The 18,060-nt window shown below is 46.8% G+C and overlaps 1 protein-coding gene across 1 annotated transcript in view; it reads right to left on the reverse strand.

Moving 5' to 3' along the window:
* CPD (carboxypeptidase D) overlaps window positions 1-8,257 on the reverse strand; it is a 99,140-nt gene extending 90,883 nt beyond the window's left edge. Inside the window, exon 1 of the mRNA XM_040423389.1 lies at window positions 7,574-8,257. Within this exon, the coding sequence (XP_040279323.1) occupies window positions 7,574-8,223 (650 nt within the window). The 5' untranslated portion in view covers window positions 8,224-8,257. The remainder of the gene's footprint in view (window positions 1-7,573) is intronic.
* Between the last annotated feature and the right edge of the window lie 9,803 nt (window positions 8,258-18,060).

An 18,060-nucleotide genomic window follows, 5' to 3' on the forward strand; every position in this document is an offset into this window, starting at 1 on the left:
ACCATTGGCTTCCTATAGACTCTCCCCTGACCAAAATACCACGTCTCCCTACACTAATACAGTTACTAAACACAAGACTACCAGAAACAAGTAAAACATGGGGTGAGGGTCACCATATTTCTCCCAGTCACCATATCCCTAACTAACTGAAGACAACAACACCACATGAGTTTTTCTAGGAGTGCCACATCATGGCACATTATATGTGTCCCACCCTATGTAACGACCCGATGCCTTTGATCATTTTTGGGACCCTACTTATCAACTCCGCTCTGTTCGAGGAGATCGTCCTCAAGCTGAATAACCTGCTCCATGTGATCTGAATCCAGGCTCGACTTGCATCGTCATCGCATAGACAGGACCGCTGATCGCCATAGGGAACCTCGCCATGAGAGAGGGACATCATGCCGGGAGCACTCCTTCATGGGACTCTGGTGATCTACCTTCATCTCTCCTTCAAGAAATAACACCTAATTGTTGTTACACTTCTCTCGTTTGATGGTTTTATAGGTGTATTTGACTTAAGCACGGGTGTGATGACTTTTCAACTTTGCCACCCCCCCACATACCCTTGTGTAGTGGTCCAAAGTGAAAACCACGCAGATATTCCTGCTTCTTGGGCAGGGAGCCTGCTACTTCTGGCAGGGCCTGACTCACTTGGCACATTACTCACTCGCATATTATTCGTTATTGTTTGCTCACTTTAACTTTTTCCTGTATTTCTCTGTTCACATTGCCTTGGAGAACCCAACGGAACGTTGTGCTGGTGGACCTAACTGACCCCCTATGGCATCGGTCAATGCGACCACTTTTAATGCGAGAGGTCTTAATATTCCCCAAAAAAGATCTCAGATCTTAACCATGTTACAGAAAAGCAAAAGAGATATGTTTCTTACAAGAAACACATTTTAAATCCGGAAAAATCCCTAAACTGACCCACACTAAGTTCACACAGTGGTTTCACTTAACTTCTCAGAAGGCTGCTAGGGGGGAGGGGGGGGGGGGTAAGTATAGCCATCAGTAGGCATGTTCCATTTGTCCCCATAGTGACACAACAGGACCCAGAGGGCAGGTTCCTCTTTGTCAAAGGCAAAGTTGGACAGCTGCTGCTATCTCTCGCAGGTTTATATGCACCAAACACAGATGGATAAAATCGACTCTTGCCAAGTTCCGTGACTTTGCTGAAGGGATCCAGATAGAAGGAGGGAGATCTAAATGTCTCATTGAATCCCATATTAGATACCTCAATAGGTAGCTCAACTAAATCCCAAAAAACGATAGGGGGAATACAGAGTGTATTAAGGGAAAGCCACCTACTGGATACATGGAGAACAGTGAACAAGAGGGTATACATTTTTCTCTGCAGTGCATGGTTCATATCAAAGAGTGGATTATATTTTTATCTCACAACCGCACACAAGTGTTAAACAGCTCTGAGATAGGTCCTATCACAGTAACATCTTCATTCTCTTTTACCAACTTGCCCATAAGAGAGTGGATGTGGCGCCTAAACGAAACCATCCTAGACTCAGAAGTTCACTTATCCGATATCTCACGTAAATTAACGCAATATTTCCAGGATAATATACCCTCAGATACATCCCAGACGATAGTTTGGGAAGCACACAAGGCCTACATAAAGCAGAGAACTTATAGTGTTAAGTTCCAAACTTAAAAAAAGAGAGAGAGAAAACGCTGAACTCGCTGATCAACAATAGAAGCGAGAAACCAAAGCGCGAACAGCTCAGGAAGAACTTGCCTCTTAGGAGACAGATAAAATAACTTCTTAATATAAAATGCGCTAAAGCTTAACAATATAAGCACTATATGCAAGGAGACAAGGGTAGCAAGCTGATGACAGATCTGAATAAAAAACACAGCGGAGCACAACACAATGCTACTATCAGGACAAGCGGAGGGTCAATCGTTGACTCAACTAAAGAGATTGCAGATGAATTTTGCTCGTTCCACATGAACCTATAAAACCTAGACTCAGGAGCCTCGCCTACTACACATCTAGAGGACAAGCAGAGAAATCACATTGATAGATTCCTAAATAACCTCCAGCTCCCCAAACTAAAAGCAGATGACTGCTCGTCTCTCTTGCAACCGATTTTGGTGGAAAAGATCAAAAAGATCATCAGCACTATGCCTATGGGCAAAGCCCCGGGGCCAGATGGTCTCCCGGTAGGGTATTACAAAAATCTTCTGCATGTCCTGGCTCCCCAGATGTCCAAATGGTGTCAGGCACAAGCTAAAGGTACACCCTTACCGAAATAGTCGCTAGAAGCCACAATTACCATTATCCCCAAAGAAGGCAAAGACAGTAGGGAATAGGGTTGTTTCAGGTATCGAATTTTCGATACCCAAACGATACTTTTGTCCCGGTATCGATACGATACCAGGATTTGCCTTTTATCGATACTAGGCTCAGGCTGTGCTACTGCACAGCCGAGTATCAGAGAACATGGATTACTTTTTTATGGTATTGAAACCGAATTAAAATGTTGGTATCGAAACAACACTAGTAGGGAATGCGGCAACTATAGACCTATCTCTCTGCTCAACATAAGATATAAAAATCTGGGCCAAGCTTCTAGCTTCCCGACTTGATTCTCTCCTTCCAAAAATCATAAATGCAGAGCAAGCTGGTTTAGTTCTGGGCCAGGAGGGAATCACCCAGTCATGCCGGTTAATAAATATAACCTCATGGGTAAAGAGAAAAGCCTGTCCCTTAGTACTTTTAAGCACTGAAGCAGAAAAGACTTTTGTCAGAGTTGATTGGCTATGCATGCAGCGCATGCTTCACAGATTTGGCATACCTGACCTCTTTGTTCAAGCGGTTAGGTCTCTATATCAATCACCAAGTGCTAGAGTAAGCGTTAACGGAACCTTGTCGAAGTCCTTCCGCATTACTAACGGGACTCGCCAGGGTTGCCCCCTCTATCCTTCCCTTTTTATATTAGTGATGGAGTGTTTATTTAATAAACTTTATTACAAGCTTTCCGAGACATTTCGCACATAAGGGGTCTGAAGGTGGACAAAATAGAACACAAATGCGCCACATTTGCGGACGACCTCATGCTGCTTGTTACCAACCCCACGCAAGCCTTCCCCCAGATTTTAAACGTCTTTGCCACATTCGGCAGCCTATCGAATTTTAAGATCAACTATTCCAAATCGGAGGCTATGGGGTTCAATCCGACCCAGACAATCCGCTCTCTGAAAGAATATTATCCTTTTTAGTGGAACACCAGTTCCCTGCCATATTTAGGTATAACTCTCACCAATGACCCAGCCGTGTTATAAATCCAAATTATACCACAATCCTACAAAAGATACAAAGACAACTCGACTCTTTAGCATTACCTTGGATAGGATGCAAAAACCTACTGCAAACTTATATTGTCCCCAAGTCGTTATATCTTATGCAAATGGTCCCTATATACCTCCCGGGATCATTTTTCAAATCGATTAGGAAGACTGTTACATCTTTTTTCTAGAATAGCTTAGAGTAGGCTTATAAAAGATCGCCTGCAGGGTGGATCTGGACTGCCCGATATGGAGTACTATCACAGAGCTATTCAATTGAAGAGGTGGCTGCAACTATGCATTCCTAAATATAGATCACTAGGTTCCGATATTGAACTGGCATTACTAACAGACAAACAGTACGCAGGACTGTGGGTTCTTTCGGACCTCTCTTCCACGCCTACGGATCTCACCAAAGGCCTCTACTTCAGCATCCATGCCATCCATAATTATACTCCCTTATTCTCAGTCCCCCCAGGTAGCTTACCAGCAAACAACCGTCCTTACCCGATTCAGCCCTCTACTTCCCAAGCACCACAATTTTGGGAGCTTCTACAAGATACTACGATCTCGACACTCTTGGCAGACATACAATCTGTGGAGAACATACCTACTTACTGCTCCCAGATCATTAGGGATGGATTTTTTTTTAGCAAGGCAGGAACTACATCGCTCGTGTAAGATTTTACTTACCAGATAGAACACTACCACAAACCCAACTTGGTTTGAAAAACTCGCTCTTCAAGATCCCTTCCCAAAAAAATTGTATCTCGCTTCATTACAAATCCTTACTCTCCCATCCTAAGTCAGGGGTCCGTTCATATATACGTATAGAAATAACATTCTCCCCACAAGAAATCAAACACATCCATCAGAGGTCACACAGGTACTCGAAATGCATAAAGATCCAAGAACATTCCTATAAAAAACGATGACCCGCTGGTACAACGACCCTTATAAACTTTTCAGAATGGGGCTCTCGGAATGTGAAAGCTGTTGGAGAGGTTCATCCCAGAAGGGAACCTTAGCTCACATTCTATGGTTTTGTCCGCTAATACATCCATTTTGGGATCAAATACGGAAAACGATAAGAGATTTGTAAATCCAAGTGGGAGTTCTCCCCCCAGTCTGTCCTGTTGTGGCTTCCCTCCAAACAATGGCATCCTGCCTATTCTGACCTGGCCACTTCACGGCGGGTTCAGACCTGAGCGTACTGAACGTACGCTCAGTAGGCGCGATTGTACGGGCGTTTACAATCGCGCGTCGGACAGAAGCAAACGCCCATTGTCGCTGAAGTCTATGTACGGGAACGCGCGACACTACGCCCCAAAGAAGCTCCTGAACTTCTTGGGGCGTCGGGCGTTTTACAGCGCGATCGTGCGCGTTGTAAGACGCCCAGGTGAGAACCATGCCGATAGGGAAGCATTGGTTTCTCCTTGTTGAGCGTTTTAGGAACGCGCTGTAAAACGCTCAGGTCTGAACCGGCTGTTACTAATTCAAGCTGCCAGATTTCTGATTCCACCTCGCTGGCTGAATAACTCTCCTCCCTCTATAGAACACTGGTATGGGAAAGTGCACCAGATCTATTTAATGGAGGAGTCAGCGAGTTGGGCAACCAGATCACACACCAAGTTTGCAAAACTATGGAGACCATGGTGGGATGGAATATAGACACTCCTCGATGGGGCAGCGAGTCCTCAATCCTTAGTGACCTTCTCACTCTGACCTACATACTCATCCACTACTCACATAAATATATATATAATTACCTGCACTTTAATTTAAGCTCATCCAAGTATTGTCCGTTAGTTCTTGGTTGCTTGTTCCCTACATCATTCACAGATGACACTCAGGGGCAGATATGCAACTTATGTTTTAGGCTGGGTGCACACATGAGCGTATTCGATAAGCGCTTTTTACAGGCGTTTTTTGAGGCGTATTTTGGGGCGTTTTTGTATTTTGGAAACGCGCGTAGTACGCGCGTTTGTGTGATTAATCCAATGAAAAACTGCCACAATACGTGCGACAATACGCCCCAAAGAAGCTCCTGTACTTCTTGGGGCGTAGGGCATTTTACAGCGCGTTCGTACGTGCTGTGAAACGCTCAGGTGAGAACCATGCCCATAGGAAAACATTGTTTTTTGCCTGTTGTCACATCACTAAAAGTGCAACAGAAAAGTGATAAAAAAGGCGTATGCCCCCCAAAATAGTACCTAACAGTCACCTCATCCCACAAAAAATTAGCCCCTACCTAAGACAAACGCCCAAAAACTTAAATAAAAAACAAGTATACATATTAGGTATCACCGGGTCTGCAAGAACCTGCTGTATAAAAATATCACATAAAAACGGTGTAAACAAAAAGCCATTTTTTTTTCACCTTACATCTCAAAAAGAGTAATACCAAGCGATCAAAGTCATATGCACCCTAAAATAGTACCAATCAAACCGTCATAAGACCAATGATCCCCTACATAAGACAGTTGCCCAAAAAATAAAAAAAATACTATGGCTTTCAGAATATAGACACTAAAAAAAAAAAAAAAAAATTCCCAAAATGCTTTATTATGTAAAACTGAAACAAACAACCAAAAAGTAGTTATATTTGGTATTGTCGCGTTCGTAACAACCTGCTCTATAAAAATAGCGCATGATCTAACATGTCAGATGAACACTGTAAATAACAAAACAAAAACAAACAAAAAACGGTGCCAAAACAGCTATTTTTTGTTACCTTGCCTCACAAAAAGTGTAATATAGAGCAAACAAAAATCATCTGTACCCTAAAATAGTACCAACAAAACTGCCACCTTATCCCGTATTTTCCAAAATGGGGTCATTTTTTGGGAGTTTCTACTCTAGGGGTGCATCAGGGGGTCTTTAAATGGGACATGGCAACTTAAAATTATCCCAGTGAAATCTGCCTTCCAAAAACCATATGGTATTCCTTTCCTTCTGCGCCCTGCCTTGTGCCCGTACAGCAGTTTACGACCACATATGGGGTGTTTCTGTAAACGACAGAATCAGGGTAATAAATATTGAGTTTTGTTTGGCTGTTAACCCTTGCCTTGTAACTGGAAAAAATTTAAAATCTGCCAAAAAAGTGAAATTCTGAAATTTCATCTACATTTTCCTTTAATTCTTGTGGAACACCTAAAGGGTTAAGAAAGTTTTAAATACCTTGAGGGATGTAGTTTCTAAAATGGGGTAATTTTTGGGTGGTTTCTATTATGTAAGCCTCACAAAGTGACTTCAGACCTGAACTGGTCCTTAAAAAGTGGGTTTTGGACATTTTCTGAAAAATTTCAAGATTTGCTTCTAAACTTCTAAGCCTTGTAACATCCCAAAATAAGAAAATTCTATTTACAAAATGATCCAAACATGAAGTAGACATGTGGAATGTAAATTAATAACTATTTTAGGAGGTATCACTATCTGTTTTAAAAGCAGAGAAATAAAAATTTAAAAAATTGCTAATTTTTCCCAAAATTTTTTGTAAATTTGGTATTATTTTTTTTTATACATAAAAATGAAAATATTTTGACTCAAATTTACCAGTGTCATGAAGTACAATATGTGACGAGAAAACAATCTCAGAATGGCCTGGATAAGTCAAAGCGTTTTAAAGTTAATCACAACACAAAGTGACACTGGTCAGATTTGCAAAAGGTCCTTAAGGGGTTAATAAATAAAAATAATTTATGTCAGTGACAAATCAAGGGTTTTGACTGGTGGGGTCTGAATGCGGAGACCCCCTGCTGAACACTAACACCAGGGACTAGATGCATCCTGCTGAGCAGTCTCTCCTCCGGAGATGGCCTCACAGACTTTCCGCCGTGCTCGGGGTCACAGCACCCAGACTCCCACCCATCAAAAACTGTATAAAATGTACAGGAACACTTTAAAGGGTTACTCCCATCTCGGCATATAACACGGAGACTCCCTGACCCTGAGAATAAAGGGGAGTAACACCATTGGGTTTTCTGTTCTTTGCTCAGTGGCGCCCCCTCTGTACAGTGGAGGTGTACCATAGTGCCCTGCATAGAGGGAGTCTAGGGCACCCAGAAAACCTGAGGTGGGACACAGCTCTAAATCGGAGCTGCCCCCCTACATTCCCAGGATCATGGGGGTCCCAGGGGTCAGACCCCCACCCATCCCACAGTGAGCACATCTCCCAGATGGGAATAGTCTTGGCCTCAGTGGGCAGATCGGGCAGACTGAGGGAACCCTCTGTACAGCGCTATGGCATAGGTCAGCTCACCTGTTCTCTCGGATCCACTTCACCATGGCCACCACCTCGGGCACCTGCTGAGGGTCAGGCAGCTGCTGATTGGTGAACTGGTCTGGGAAGTTGCGGTTTAGGTCCAGCTGCCTGGCATTCTCCCGGCCGCCCTTCGCCCCCTGGCAGTCGCCCTCCTGCGCCCTCTGGAAGCCGTCTGGGTTGAGGCTGGGCACGATGTAGATGTCGGTGGTGTTGAGCAGGGCAGTGACCCGCGGCTCCCGGCCGTAGTTCTCCAGCAGGTACTGGAGGAGGTAGACCAGCACCTGGCGGGACACCGTCTCGTCCCCGTGCATGTTCCCCACGTACTTAAACTGCGGCCGCTCCGGGGATGCCGTGTCAGGGTCAGTGGTCACCCTCATCACCCACAGCTCCCGGCCCTCCACCGACATGCCCAGGCTGGAGAGCCGGCACAGCTCCGGGTACGCCTGTGCCAGGGAGTGCAGCCGCTCGCTCAGCTCCTTGTGATCGTAGTAATGGCTGTACGTCTCCGGGCTTTCCTCCATCGCCTTCTTTACGTGCGCCGGGAGCACCGCGCCGAATACCGCTATGAAGGCTAGAAGCGCGGCACAGGACGGGAGGCATCGTCCGGGACTCGCCATCCTGTCCCGGTCGCTCTGTACAGCTGCCATCACTCCGTCACCTCCCGACTTCCTGCCTGCACCTAGCAACCAACCCACTCTCATAGAGACCCTCTTTTCCTGTTTTCATGCCCCACTTCCGGCGGGATCACTACATTTTTTGCCCCACTTCCGGCTCTGCGTGTCATTGACAGACAGCCTGGGTCCGCCCCTCCTTTGACATATGATAATGAGGCCGCTCACCGCAAGACACGCCAATAGGATGGCGATAACCAATAGGGACTTAGGGGCGTGTCTCGTCAGCAATTTATAAAGAACGGAATTTTCCACGTTGAGTAGTGGGGATGAGGTTTTCATTGGTCCTGCTCTGGGCACACGTGACCTGGTCCCTCAGCTCTGAAGGACACAGGACCTGGGACCGCCTTGAAGCTGTATATTACAGGGGCACTGTGTCCTGGATTTTACTTACTGAGCTAATAACATCACCACATCAGTCTCCACGATTTATATTAAAATATACCAGTATCACTGCCCTGTGTCTTTTACTTGGTCTATAAAATCGGTTTTATTAATATGCAAAGTACCTCAACAGAGGCGGCTCTAGACTTTGTCCTTAAGAAATAAGCTGTGTCAACCACCACACGGAGCGGTGCTGTGGTCAGCACTCCCCCTCCATGTATCTCTATGGAGGACTCGGAGATACACAAGTGTTGTATCTGCGGCTCTCCCATAGATACATGGAGGGGGGGTGTTGACTACCGCTTTGGGCACAAGGAGATCCGGAGTACCATACAGGAGATCGTGGGGGATGCCATCGGCAGAGGGATAGCAGAGCAGGGAGAGGCTGGTGCTGCTACTAGGGGCTGATACCATGGGGGAGTAATAAAACAGAAAGGAGGGGGGTACTCCTGCGCTGCCGCTAATCTATGCAACCTACGTATCTGATATTGCCCTAGGAATAATTATTTCCAGGGGCCGTTGCTGGGTTCCGATAGAAAGCCCTGCCTGGACTTAACAATTAAAATATAAACTATAAGCTTAATTGGATCCCACGCTGTAAAAAAGACACTTCCATTGGATACTATAAAAGATATGACCTGATGTAACAATCCTGTATATGCAGCGTTCTCACCTGCAATAGAATGCTGTCAGCTGCCTCCAAGTTCCCGGTGATGTAAGTGGGATGCGTGTACTGTCCTAAGTCCCTTTTTCCTCTCTCTATTCTTCCGTTTTCTTTTCCTCGTGGTAGTTAACTTGCTCTGTCCTCTCGACTCCCCTCTCCTGTGCGCGCTGGCCGGTAGCTGACTTGAGCGCGGGGAAACCAAAGAAAGTAAGTCCAAGAATGGTTCCTTGTGACGTCACACCTGTCGGTACGGGTGCCTTCGGAGGAAAAAAAAGTAGAAATAATTCTCCTTATAATGTGACAGTGCAAAAAAAAAAAACTTGTAATGCGCCCAGTTGAGCTAATGTTCCCATAGTGCCCCCATAATGTACCAGTATAAAATACCCCTTCTTAGTGCCCCCGGAGATGACCCCATAGTACTCCTCTCCCCCCTTCCCCATAGTACCTACCATAATGTGCCCCAGTAAAAAAAAAATACCCCTATACAAAGCCCCTCATGTAAAATACCCCTTCTTTGTGGCCACAGTAGATGCCCCTATAGTGCCACCTAATGTGCCAGTAAAAAGTGTCCCCCAATGGCTGGCAGCGGCACATCTTAACCCCCCCCCCCAATGGCACATTTCTCAAAATTCTCCCCCTGCAGAACATCTGTGTCGTCCCCCCCCCCCCCCCCACTTGCAGATTTCTCAGTCCCCCTCCATGAGGCTGGCAGCTCATCTTACCCCCCTCCACATTGGGCACATTACTGGCTCTAGTGGCACCAGTCAGTAAGTTACTCTTAATATCAGATCAGGCCAGCCAGGGAGGGGGGGTACAGCGGCCAGCAGGACAGGACACACACCTGCAAGAATCTCAAGTCTCCCGGACGTTCAGGGAGTCTCCTGCTATTAGATAGAGGTTCCCTGACACCCGCATGTGAGACAATATATCCCTTACTGATAGCAGAGCAGAGCAGAGAGATAAGAGAAGTGACAGGACAGAGTTTAGATTACAGGTTGAATTAACCCTTTAGGGTCAAATTGGCTTCTCAAGGAGATCTATATGTTAAAGGCATCCCTTCTTCTGTCTCATTCAGTAGCTATAGAACTATTGAGAGAGATGTATTTTTTTAAATACATTTACACTTTTAACCCTCCATTTTAATTATATTATTTACCCCAGTGTTAAATTCACCCCCCTGGATGCTTGTTTTTTCCTACAGTGGGGTAGATAATTACACACAGGGTTTTAAAGAATAAACTTCCTGACTCAGACCAAGAGCCGACTCAGCGAGTCAGCAAGTGAATCCAAGCATCCGCGCATGCGCAGCCTAAGCTTCGGTTCATATGTTTCTTGTCAGCTCAGCGAGTGAACCGATTCATGTGAAAGATCCGAACTTCCCATCTCTAGTTTACTCGCAGTAAACCTTTCCGACGACCTGTAGCAGTGTCCCCTTCTCGGCGCGTGCGCACAGTGCAAGAAGAAGCCGATGCCAGCAGTCCGCAACGGCGCAACAGGCTGAGCCTGTGCGCACGCGCAGGATCTCAAAGCGGGAGGAGGGAGAGAGAGGCGGCACTGAGGAGTAGAAGGCGGCGCTGGGCACGAACGGCGATGCATGCGGCCGGGCACCATGCATCCACAGACTTCCCCTGCTTGGGCACCTTAATTCAATGATTGACAGGTTTTTTCCGCAGAATAAAGCCACAAATAGCTTTTATAAGGCCACCTTAGAAATCAGAATGCTGCCTGGACATGAGCAGATGTTTAGCTCACAGGGCTTATAGGTGGTGACAGAACCCCTTTAATCATATACATAAATAGGATAATTTGGGGCAGGGTAATGAGCCCAGTCCTCCACACCATAGAGAAAAGTGTGCAGATACTGCAGATGTCTGGAAAATGTCATAAAAAGTTTGTGAAAGAAAAAAAAAGAAAACCTCCCTGAAATGAGTTTTTGCAGGTTGGGATGTCTGCATCTGAGTCGAGTCAGGTGACCACCTGGGATTCTTCTTAGGTTCGGGCACGGTGGCACCAGTCCACAGTGAGTTCACCACTGACACTGTCTTCGGGGCAGCGCCGGCAGCAGACAGACACCGGACAGTCCACACACAGCCGGTGAGGTGAGGCAGGGACCTGGCGGCTGGCGATCCTTCTCTCCCTGGCTGCGCAGCGCTCTGAGGGCGGGGCTGCCGTTGCGTTTAGAGACGTGCCTGTGCGGCGGCACGCTCCGAGCCCCAGCAGCCTCTGCTCTCTTAAAGAGGCAGAGAGCAGAGGGGCTCGAGCGGCCTGGCCGCGGCGGCTCTTAAGAAGTTGCTACTTGTCTTGTCTAAGTTTACTTATAGCACTGAGCACTAGCACTAGGTCCGGAAGCAGCCAATAAAATTGCGGCGGTGTCAGGTGCGGGTGGGAGCCAGAGTGAGGCCCCCACCAGCGCGAGGCCTTAGGCGGCGGCCTAAGTGGCCTAATGGAAGAGCCGCCTCTGTACCTCAATAAGGAGCCCAAGGGGACGTCCCTCCGGCAGTTGGAAGAATAATCTATCACGGTCGGCGTGGCTATCACATACGTGACACAGAGGGAGGGAACGAGGAAGGCCCTGCCCAAGTGAGAGGGAAGATGGTGACCCCTGACTCACCTGGCGGCTGGCACCTGGCTGCCCTGACGTCCCTAGACGGGTTCCTCACCCGTACGCCGATCACGTGCCTAAAGCCCTAGCTTTCCCTGAGCTGAGCCCTAGGTAGTGAACAGGGCGATGGGAACACTAGTCCGCACCACTAACTCTAAGGGAAAACACCAAGGGGAGGACAGACAACACAGACTCAACATATATTCCCAGGTGGGCAACAACAGGAGACAACAATAAGCCAAACAGGGATCCGGAGGGTAGCACACAGGAACGACAACCAGGATTAACCACTCCAGTGGGTCAGTATAGATGTCCAGGCAGGAAGCTCTATAACTGGCAACTAGAGAAGTGTGAGGGGAGAATATAAGGAGGTAGGGGAGTGGCAGACAAGAAACAGCTGAGGAGGAGAAGCTACGGATCCCTGAGAGAGACAAAAAGGATAGCAAGGCAAACACAGAAAACAATCATTAAGAAACACCGTGATCTTTAGATATAGAGCGCGCAGCCACCCGCTGCGACTTCCTGACCCCGGGTATAACGGAGTCAGACGTGGCTCTTGATACTCTCGTGACAGTACCCCCCCTTTCACGAGGGGCCTCCGGACACTCAGGACCAGGTCTCTCCGGATGAGAGGCATGGAAAGTCTGAATTAACCTGTTGGCGTTTACCTCTGACGCTGGAACCCACATTCTTTCCTCGGGACCGTAACCCCTCCAATGCACCAGATACTGAAGAGAGCGGCGGACCTGACGAGAATCAACAATTCTGGCTATTTGAAACTCCAGATTACCATCCACAATAACAGGAGGAGGTGGCAGCGGCGATGGTTCTAGAGGTGGAACATACTTCTTGAGTAACGATTTATGGAAGACGTTATGGATCTTAAAAGTCTGAGGTAGCTCCAGGGGAAAAGCCACAGGGTTAATGACGGCTACTATTTTATAGGGACCAATGAACCTAGGACCCAGTTTCCAAGAAGGAACCTTCAACTTAATATTCCTAGTAGACAACCACACATAGTCATTCACTCCTAGGTCCGGACCTGGCGACCGTTTCTTATCGGCCATGCATTTATATTTACCACTCATCTTTTTCAAGTTAACTTGCACCTTCTGCCATACCGATGAAAGAGATGAAGAAAACCTTTCCTCTTCGGGAACCCCAGAAGACCCCCCCTCTTTGAAAGTACAAAATTGGGGATAAAAACCGTATGCACCAAGGAATGGTGACTTGCCAGTGGACTCCTGATAATGATTATTTATGGCAAACTCAGCTAACGGTAAATATGATGACCACAACTCTTGGTTTTCAGACACAAAACACCTTAAATATGTTTCTAGGTTTTGGTTGGTACGCTCAGTCTGTCCATTCGACTGAGGATGGAAAGCTGAGGAAAAGGACAAGTGAACCCCCAAACGGGAACAAAAAGCTTTCCAAAACTTAGAAATAAACTGGGTTCCCCGATCCGAAACCACATCGGAAGGGACCCCGTGAAGCTTCACGATTTCACTGACAAACACCTGAGCGAGAGTTTTAGCATTAGGAAGTGCGGGTAGCGCAATAAAGTGTACCATTTTGCTAAACCTGTCTACTACTACCAAGATAACTGTTTTACCCGCCGACAACGGTAAGTCAGTGATGAAATCCATTGACAGATGTGTCCATGGCCTATTGGGGATGAAAAGTGGCAATAAAGACCCTGCTGGACGTGTATGAGAGACTTTCGCGCGTGCACAAGTAGAACAAGTAGACACGAAATCCATTACATCCTGACGCAACCTTGGCCACCAAAAACGACGAGATAAAAGCTCCAAGGTTGCTTTACTACCCGGGTGTCCAGCAAGTGCCGAATTATGATGTTCTTTTAATAATTCAAGACGCAGGTTTAACGGTACAAACAATTTCTCTGAGGGGCAAGAGGCCGGGGCGTCCCCCTGAGCCTCTAACACCTTTCCCTCTAGAACAGAGTGTACAGCAGAGACAACCACTCCTCTTTGTAAAATAGGTACCGGATCACAAACATTACCCCCTCCAGGGAAACTACGAGATAATGCGTCTGCCTTGGTATTTTTTGCCCCAGGACGATAGGTGATTACAAAGTTAAATCTGGTAAAGAATAGCGACCACCTAGCTTGTCTAGGGGTGAGACGCTTAGCCGATTCTAGGTACAGAAGGTTCTTGTGATCCGTAATCACCGTGACGGGGTGGATTGCTCCCTCTAAGAAGTGACGCCACTCTTCAAGCGCCAGTTTAATCGCCAACAGTTCCCTATTTCCAATATCATAATTCTTCTCCGCAGAAGATAATTTTTTGGAAAAGAAAGCGCAAGGACGCCATTTGCCAGGAGACGGACCCTGAGACAATACAGCTCCCACTCCCACCTCTGACGCATCTACCTCGACAATAAAAGGCTGGGAGACATCAGGTTGAATTAGAACAGGTGCCGAGGTAAACCTCTCCTTTAGAGAGGAAAATGCATCTTTAGCGGCGTCAGACCATTTGGAAAAATCCGTCCCCTTCCTAGTCATGTCGGTAAGGGGTTTAACGATCACTGAATAATTTTTAATGAACTTTCTATAGAAATTAGCGAAACCCAAAAACCGTTGTAGGGCTTTAAGGTTCTCAGGAAGATCCCAATCTAAAATTGCCTGGACCTTCCCAGGATCCATGCGGAAACCTGAAGCAGATAATAGATATCCCAGGAACTGTAATTCCTGAACAGCGAAGACACATTTTTCGATTTTCGCATATAATTTATTCGTCCGTAGGACCTGCAGTACTTGCCTGACATGCACCTCATGTGTTTTCAGATCAGCCGAATAAATTAAGATATCATCTAGGTATATGACTACAAACCTGCCGATGAGATGACTAAAAATATCATTAACGAAATGTTGGAAGACAGCAGGGGCATTGGTCAGACGGAAAGGCATAACTAGATTTTCATAATGCCCCTCAGGGGTGTTAAAAGCTGTCTTCCACTCATCCCCTTCCCTGATACGAATCAGATTGTAGGCCCCCCTAAGATCAAGTTTGGAGAACCACTTAGCACCCGCAATCTGATTAAAAAGGTCAGGAATGAGAGGAAGAGGGTATGGGTCACGGATGGTTATCTGGTTTAACTCACGGAAATCTAAGCAAGGACGCAGGCCCCCATCTTTCTTTTTAACAAAGAAAAACCCTGCAGCCACGGGTGAAGAAGAGGATCTGATGTGTCCCTTAGCCAGACTCTCGGAGATATAATCTTTCATGGCTTGTCTCTCGGGACCCGAAAGATTATACAACCTGGACTTGGGTAATTTTGCCCCGGGAATCAGGTTAACCGGGCAATCATAAGGACGATGAGGTGGTAGTTTCTGACAACCCTTTTCAGAAAAAACGTCCTCAAAGTCCGAAATAAATGTAGGTAGGGAAGCTATGGAGGCGATTAAGCAATTGTTATTTAAGCAATTCTCTCTGCAATGCTCACTCCACTCCAATATCTCCCTGGCCTGCCAGTCCACCACTGGATTGTGCGCTACCAACCAGGGAAGACCCAATACCACCGGAGAGGGAAGGCCCTCCAGAACGTAACATGAAAGACACTCATTATGGTGGTCCCCTACCCGAAGGTGTAAATTACGAACAATGTGGGTGAGGTTTCTCTGAGACAGAGGAGCAGAATCTATAGCGAATACGGGAATAGGTCTCTGCAGCGTACAGAGAGACAAACCCATAGTGCGGGCAAAATGGGCATCAATCAAGTTTACCCCTGCTCCACTGTCTAGAAAAACAGAAATAGACTCCGTCTTAACACCAAAAACAATGACCGCTGGTAACACAAATTGAGATGTTCGTATGGAGGAAACGTATACCCCCCGGCTGACATCCTCCGCACAGCCCGGGGTTAGTAGTTTTCCGACGGTCTTTTGTTTTTGAGAAAGGAGGGACAGACATTAATGAAATGACCCCTCCCCCCACAGAAAAAACAAGCCCCCCCCCCCTACGGCGAACCTCGGGAGGACGGACCTGACGAGAAGTTCCGCCTAGCTGCATAGGCTCATCTAAGTCAGTACAGGCTGACTGTTGCTTGGGAGAGGTAACCAATTGCTCCGGAATTTTCAATCTCTCCCTAAGACGTCTATCTATTCTGATAGAGAGGGACATAACAGCATCAAGGGAAAGGGGGGTCTCATACAGCGCCAGTGCATCCTTAACCCTTTCAGATAACCCAGAGCAGAACTGACTCCTGAGAGCCGGGTCGTTCCACTGAGTATCCGTAGCCCACCTACGGAACTCTGAGCAATATTCCTCTGCTGACCGATCTCCCTGTAGGAGTCTCCGTAACTTCGACTCAGCCAGGGCGACTCGGTCAGGGTCATCATATATGAGACCCAAAGCCCCAAAAAATCCCTCCACTGACCGAAGAGCCTGAGAACCAGGGGGTAACGAGAACGCCCAGGATTGCGGATCCCCCTGAAGCAGGGAAATGACAATCCCTACCCGCTGTTCTTCATGACCTAAGGAGTAAGGGCGCAACTTAAAATATAATTTGCAGGCCTCACGGAACGTCGCAAATTTGTCCCTTCCCCCAGAAAATCTGTCGGGAAGAGCAACCTTGGGTTCAGTGACAACCTGGTTACCCATAGCAACCGCTGGGGGTGCGGTCTGCTGCATTTGCTGCTGTTGTTGGAGAACAGACGCCTTCAATCCTGCCACCTCCAAAGACAGGCTTTGAAGCTGTTCTGCCAAGGCATCAATAGGATCCATATTGGATTCTAAGTAGAGAGAGAGAAAAAAACAACAAACAAAAAATGTAAATTTTTTATTTTTTTTTCTCAAAAAGTAAGGGCCAGTTATAATATCACGGTCGGCGTGGCTATCACATACGTGACACAGTGAGAGGGAAGATGGTGACCCCTGACTCACCTGGCGGCTGGCACCTGGCTGCCCTGACGTCCCTAGACGGGTTCCTCACCCGTACGCCGATCACGTGCCTAAAGCCCTGGCTTTCCCTGAGCTGAGCCCTAGGTAGTGAACAGGGCGATGGGAACACTAGTCCGCACCACTAACTCTAAGGGAAAACACCAAGGGGAGGACAGACAACACAGACTCAACATATATTCCCAGGTGGGCGACAACAGGAGACAACAATAAGCCAAACAGGGATCCGGAGGGTAGCACACAGGAACAACAACCAGGATTAACCACTCCAGTGGGTCAGTATAGATGTCCAGGCAGGAAGCTCTATAACTGGCAACTAGAGAAGTGTGAGGGGAGAATATAAGGAGGTAGGGAGTGGCAGACAAGAAACAGCTGAGGAGGAGAAGCTACGGATCCCTGAGAGAGACAAAAAGGATAGCAAGGCAAACACAGAAAACAATAACTAAGAAACACCGTGATCTTTAGATATAGAGCGCGCAGCCACCCGCTGCGACTTCCTGACCCCGGGTATAACGGAGTCAGACGTGGCTCTTGATACCCTCGTGACATAATCCCAGCAGACGTGTTGATTTTTCAATCCATGATATTCTTTTTATTCCATATAGTAAAGTAAGTTTACAGGACGCGTTTCGGCCCGTCCAGCCTTCCTCAACTGCATGATACTAAGTAACAGCATATACATTTATATAGACACCTAATCCCCATCACTTAATCATGACATCATCAATTAGTAAATCAGAAAATAGCTTAAACGTGATAGAATGCATTTATCCTCCTAAGACCCAGTTCATCAGAAGGGAAATAAGATCCTCCAATATCAGGTTCGTGGTACTGTGGGCTGTAAGAAAATGCATCCAGATTAAAATCATATATCATATTAAAATGACATTACCTCATAGTCCCTATTTAGGCCTCTTGGTTGCAAAAATAGAAAGAAAATGTCTCAAAACACGCTGCCTTCCTTCGATGCGCTGCAGGTCCTGTAGTGATGTGGGCCAATTCACATTATACAGCGTTTTTCAGTGTAGGACCGCGCTGCTTCACTCTCCATCAAGGGGTATCCTCTCACAATGGGTTTCTTCCGCACTTTCTAAATGCAGTGACATACGACTCTTCACAACCGCTTTTACCCTCCTGGTAGATGGTATAACCTTTAAAGGGATGTGCGTAATAGTGAAGTACCGCCACAAGAGGTTAAAGATGTACAATTTATTATACTCACAAGAGAAAAATAGTATAA

Source organism: Bufo bufo, chromosome 3, assembly GCF_905171765.1.
Source record: "Bufo bufo chromosome 3, aBufBuf1.1, whole genome shotgun sequence".
Lineage (NCBI taxonomy): Eukaryota > Metazoa > Chordata > Amphibia > Anura > Bufonidae > Bufo > Bufo bufo.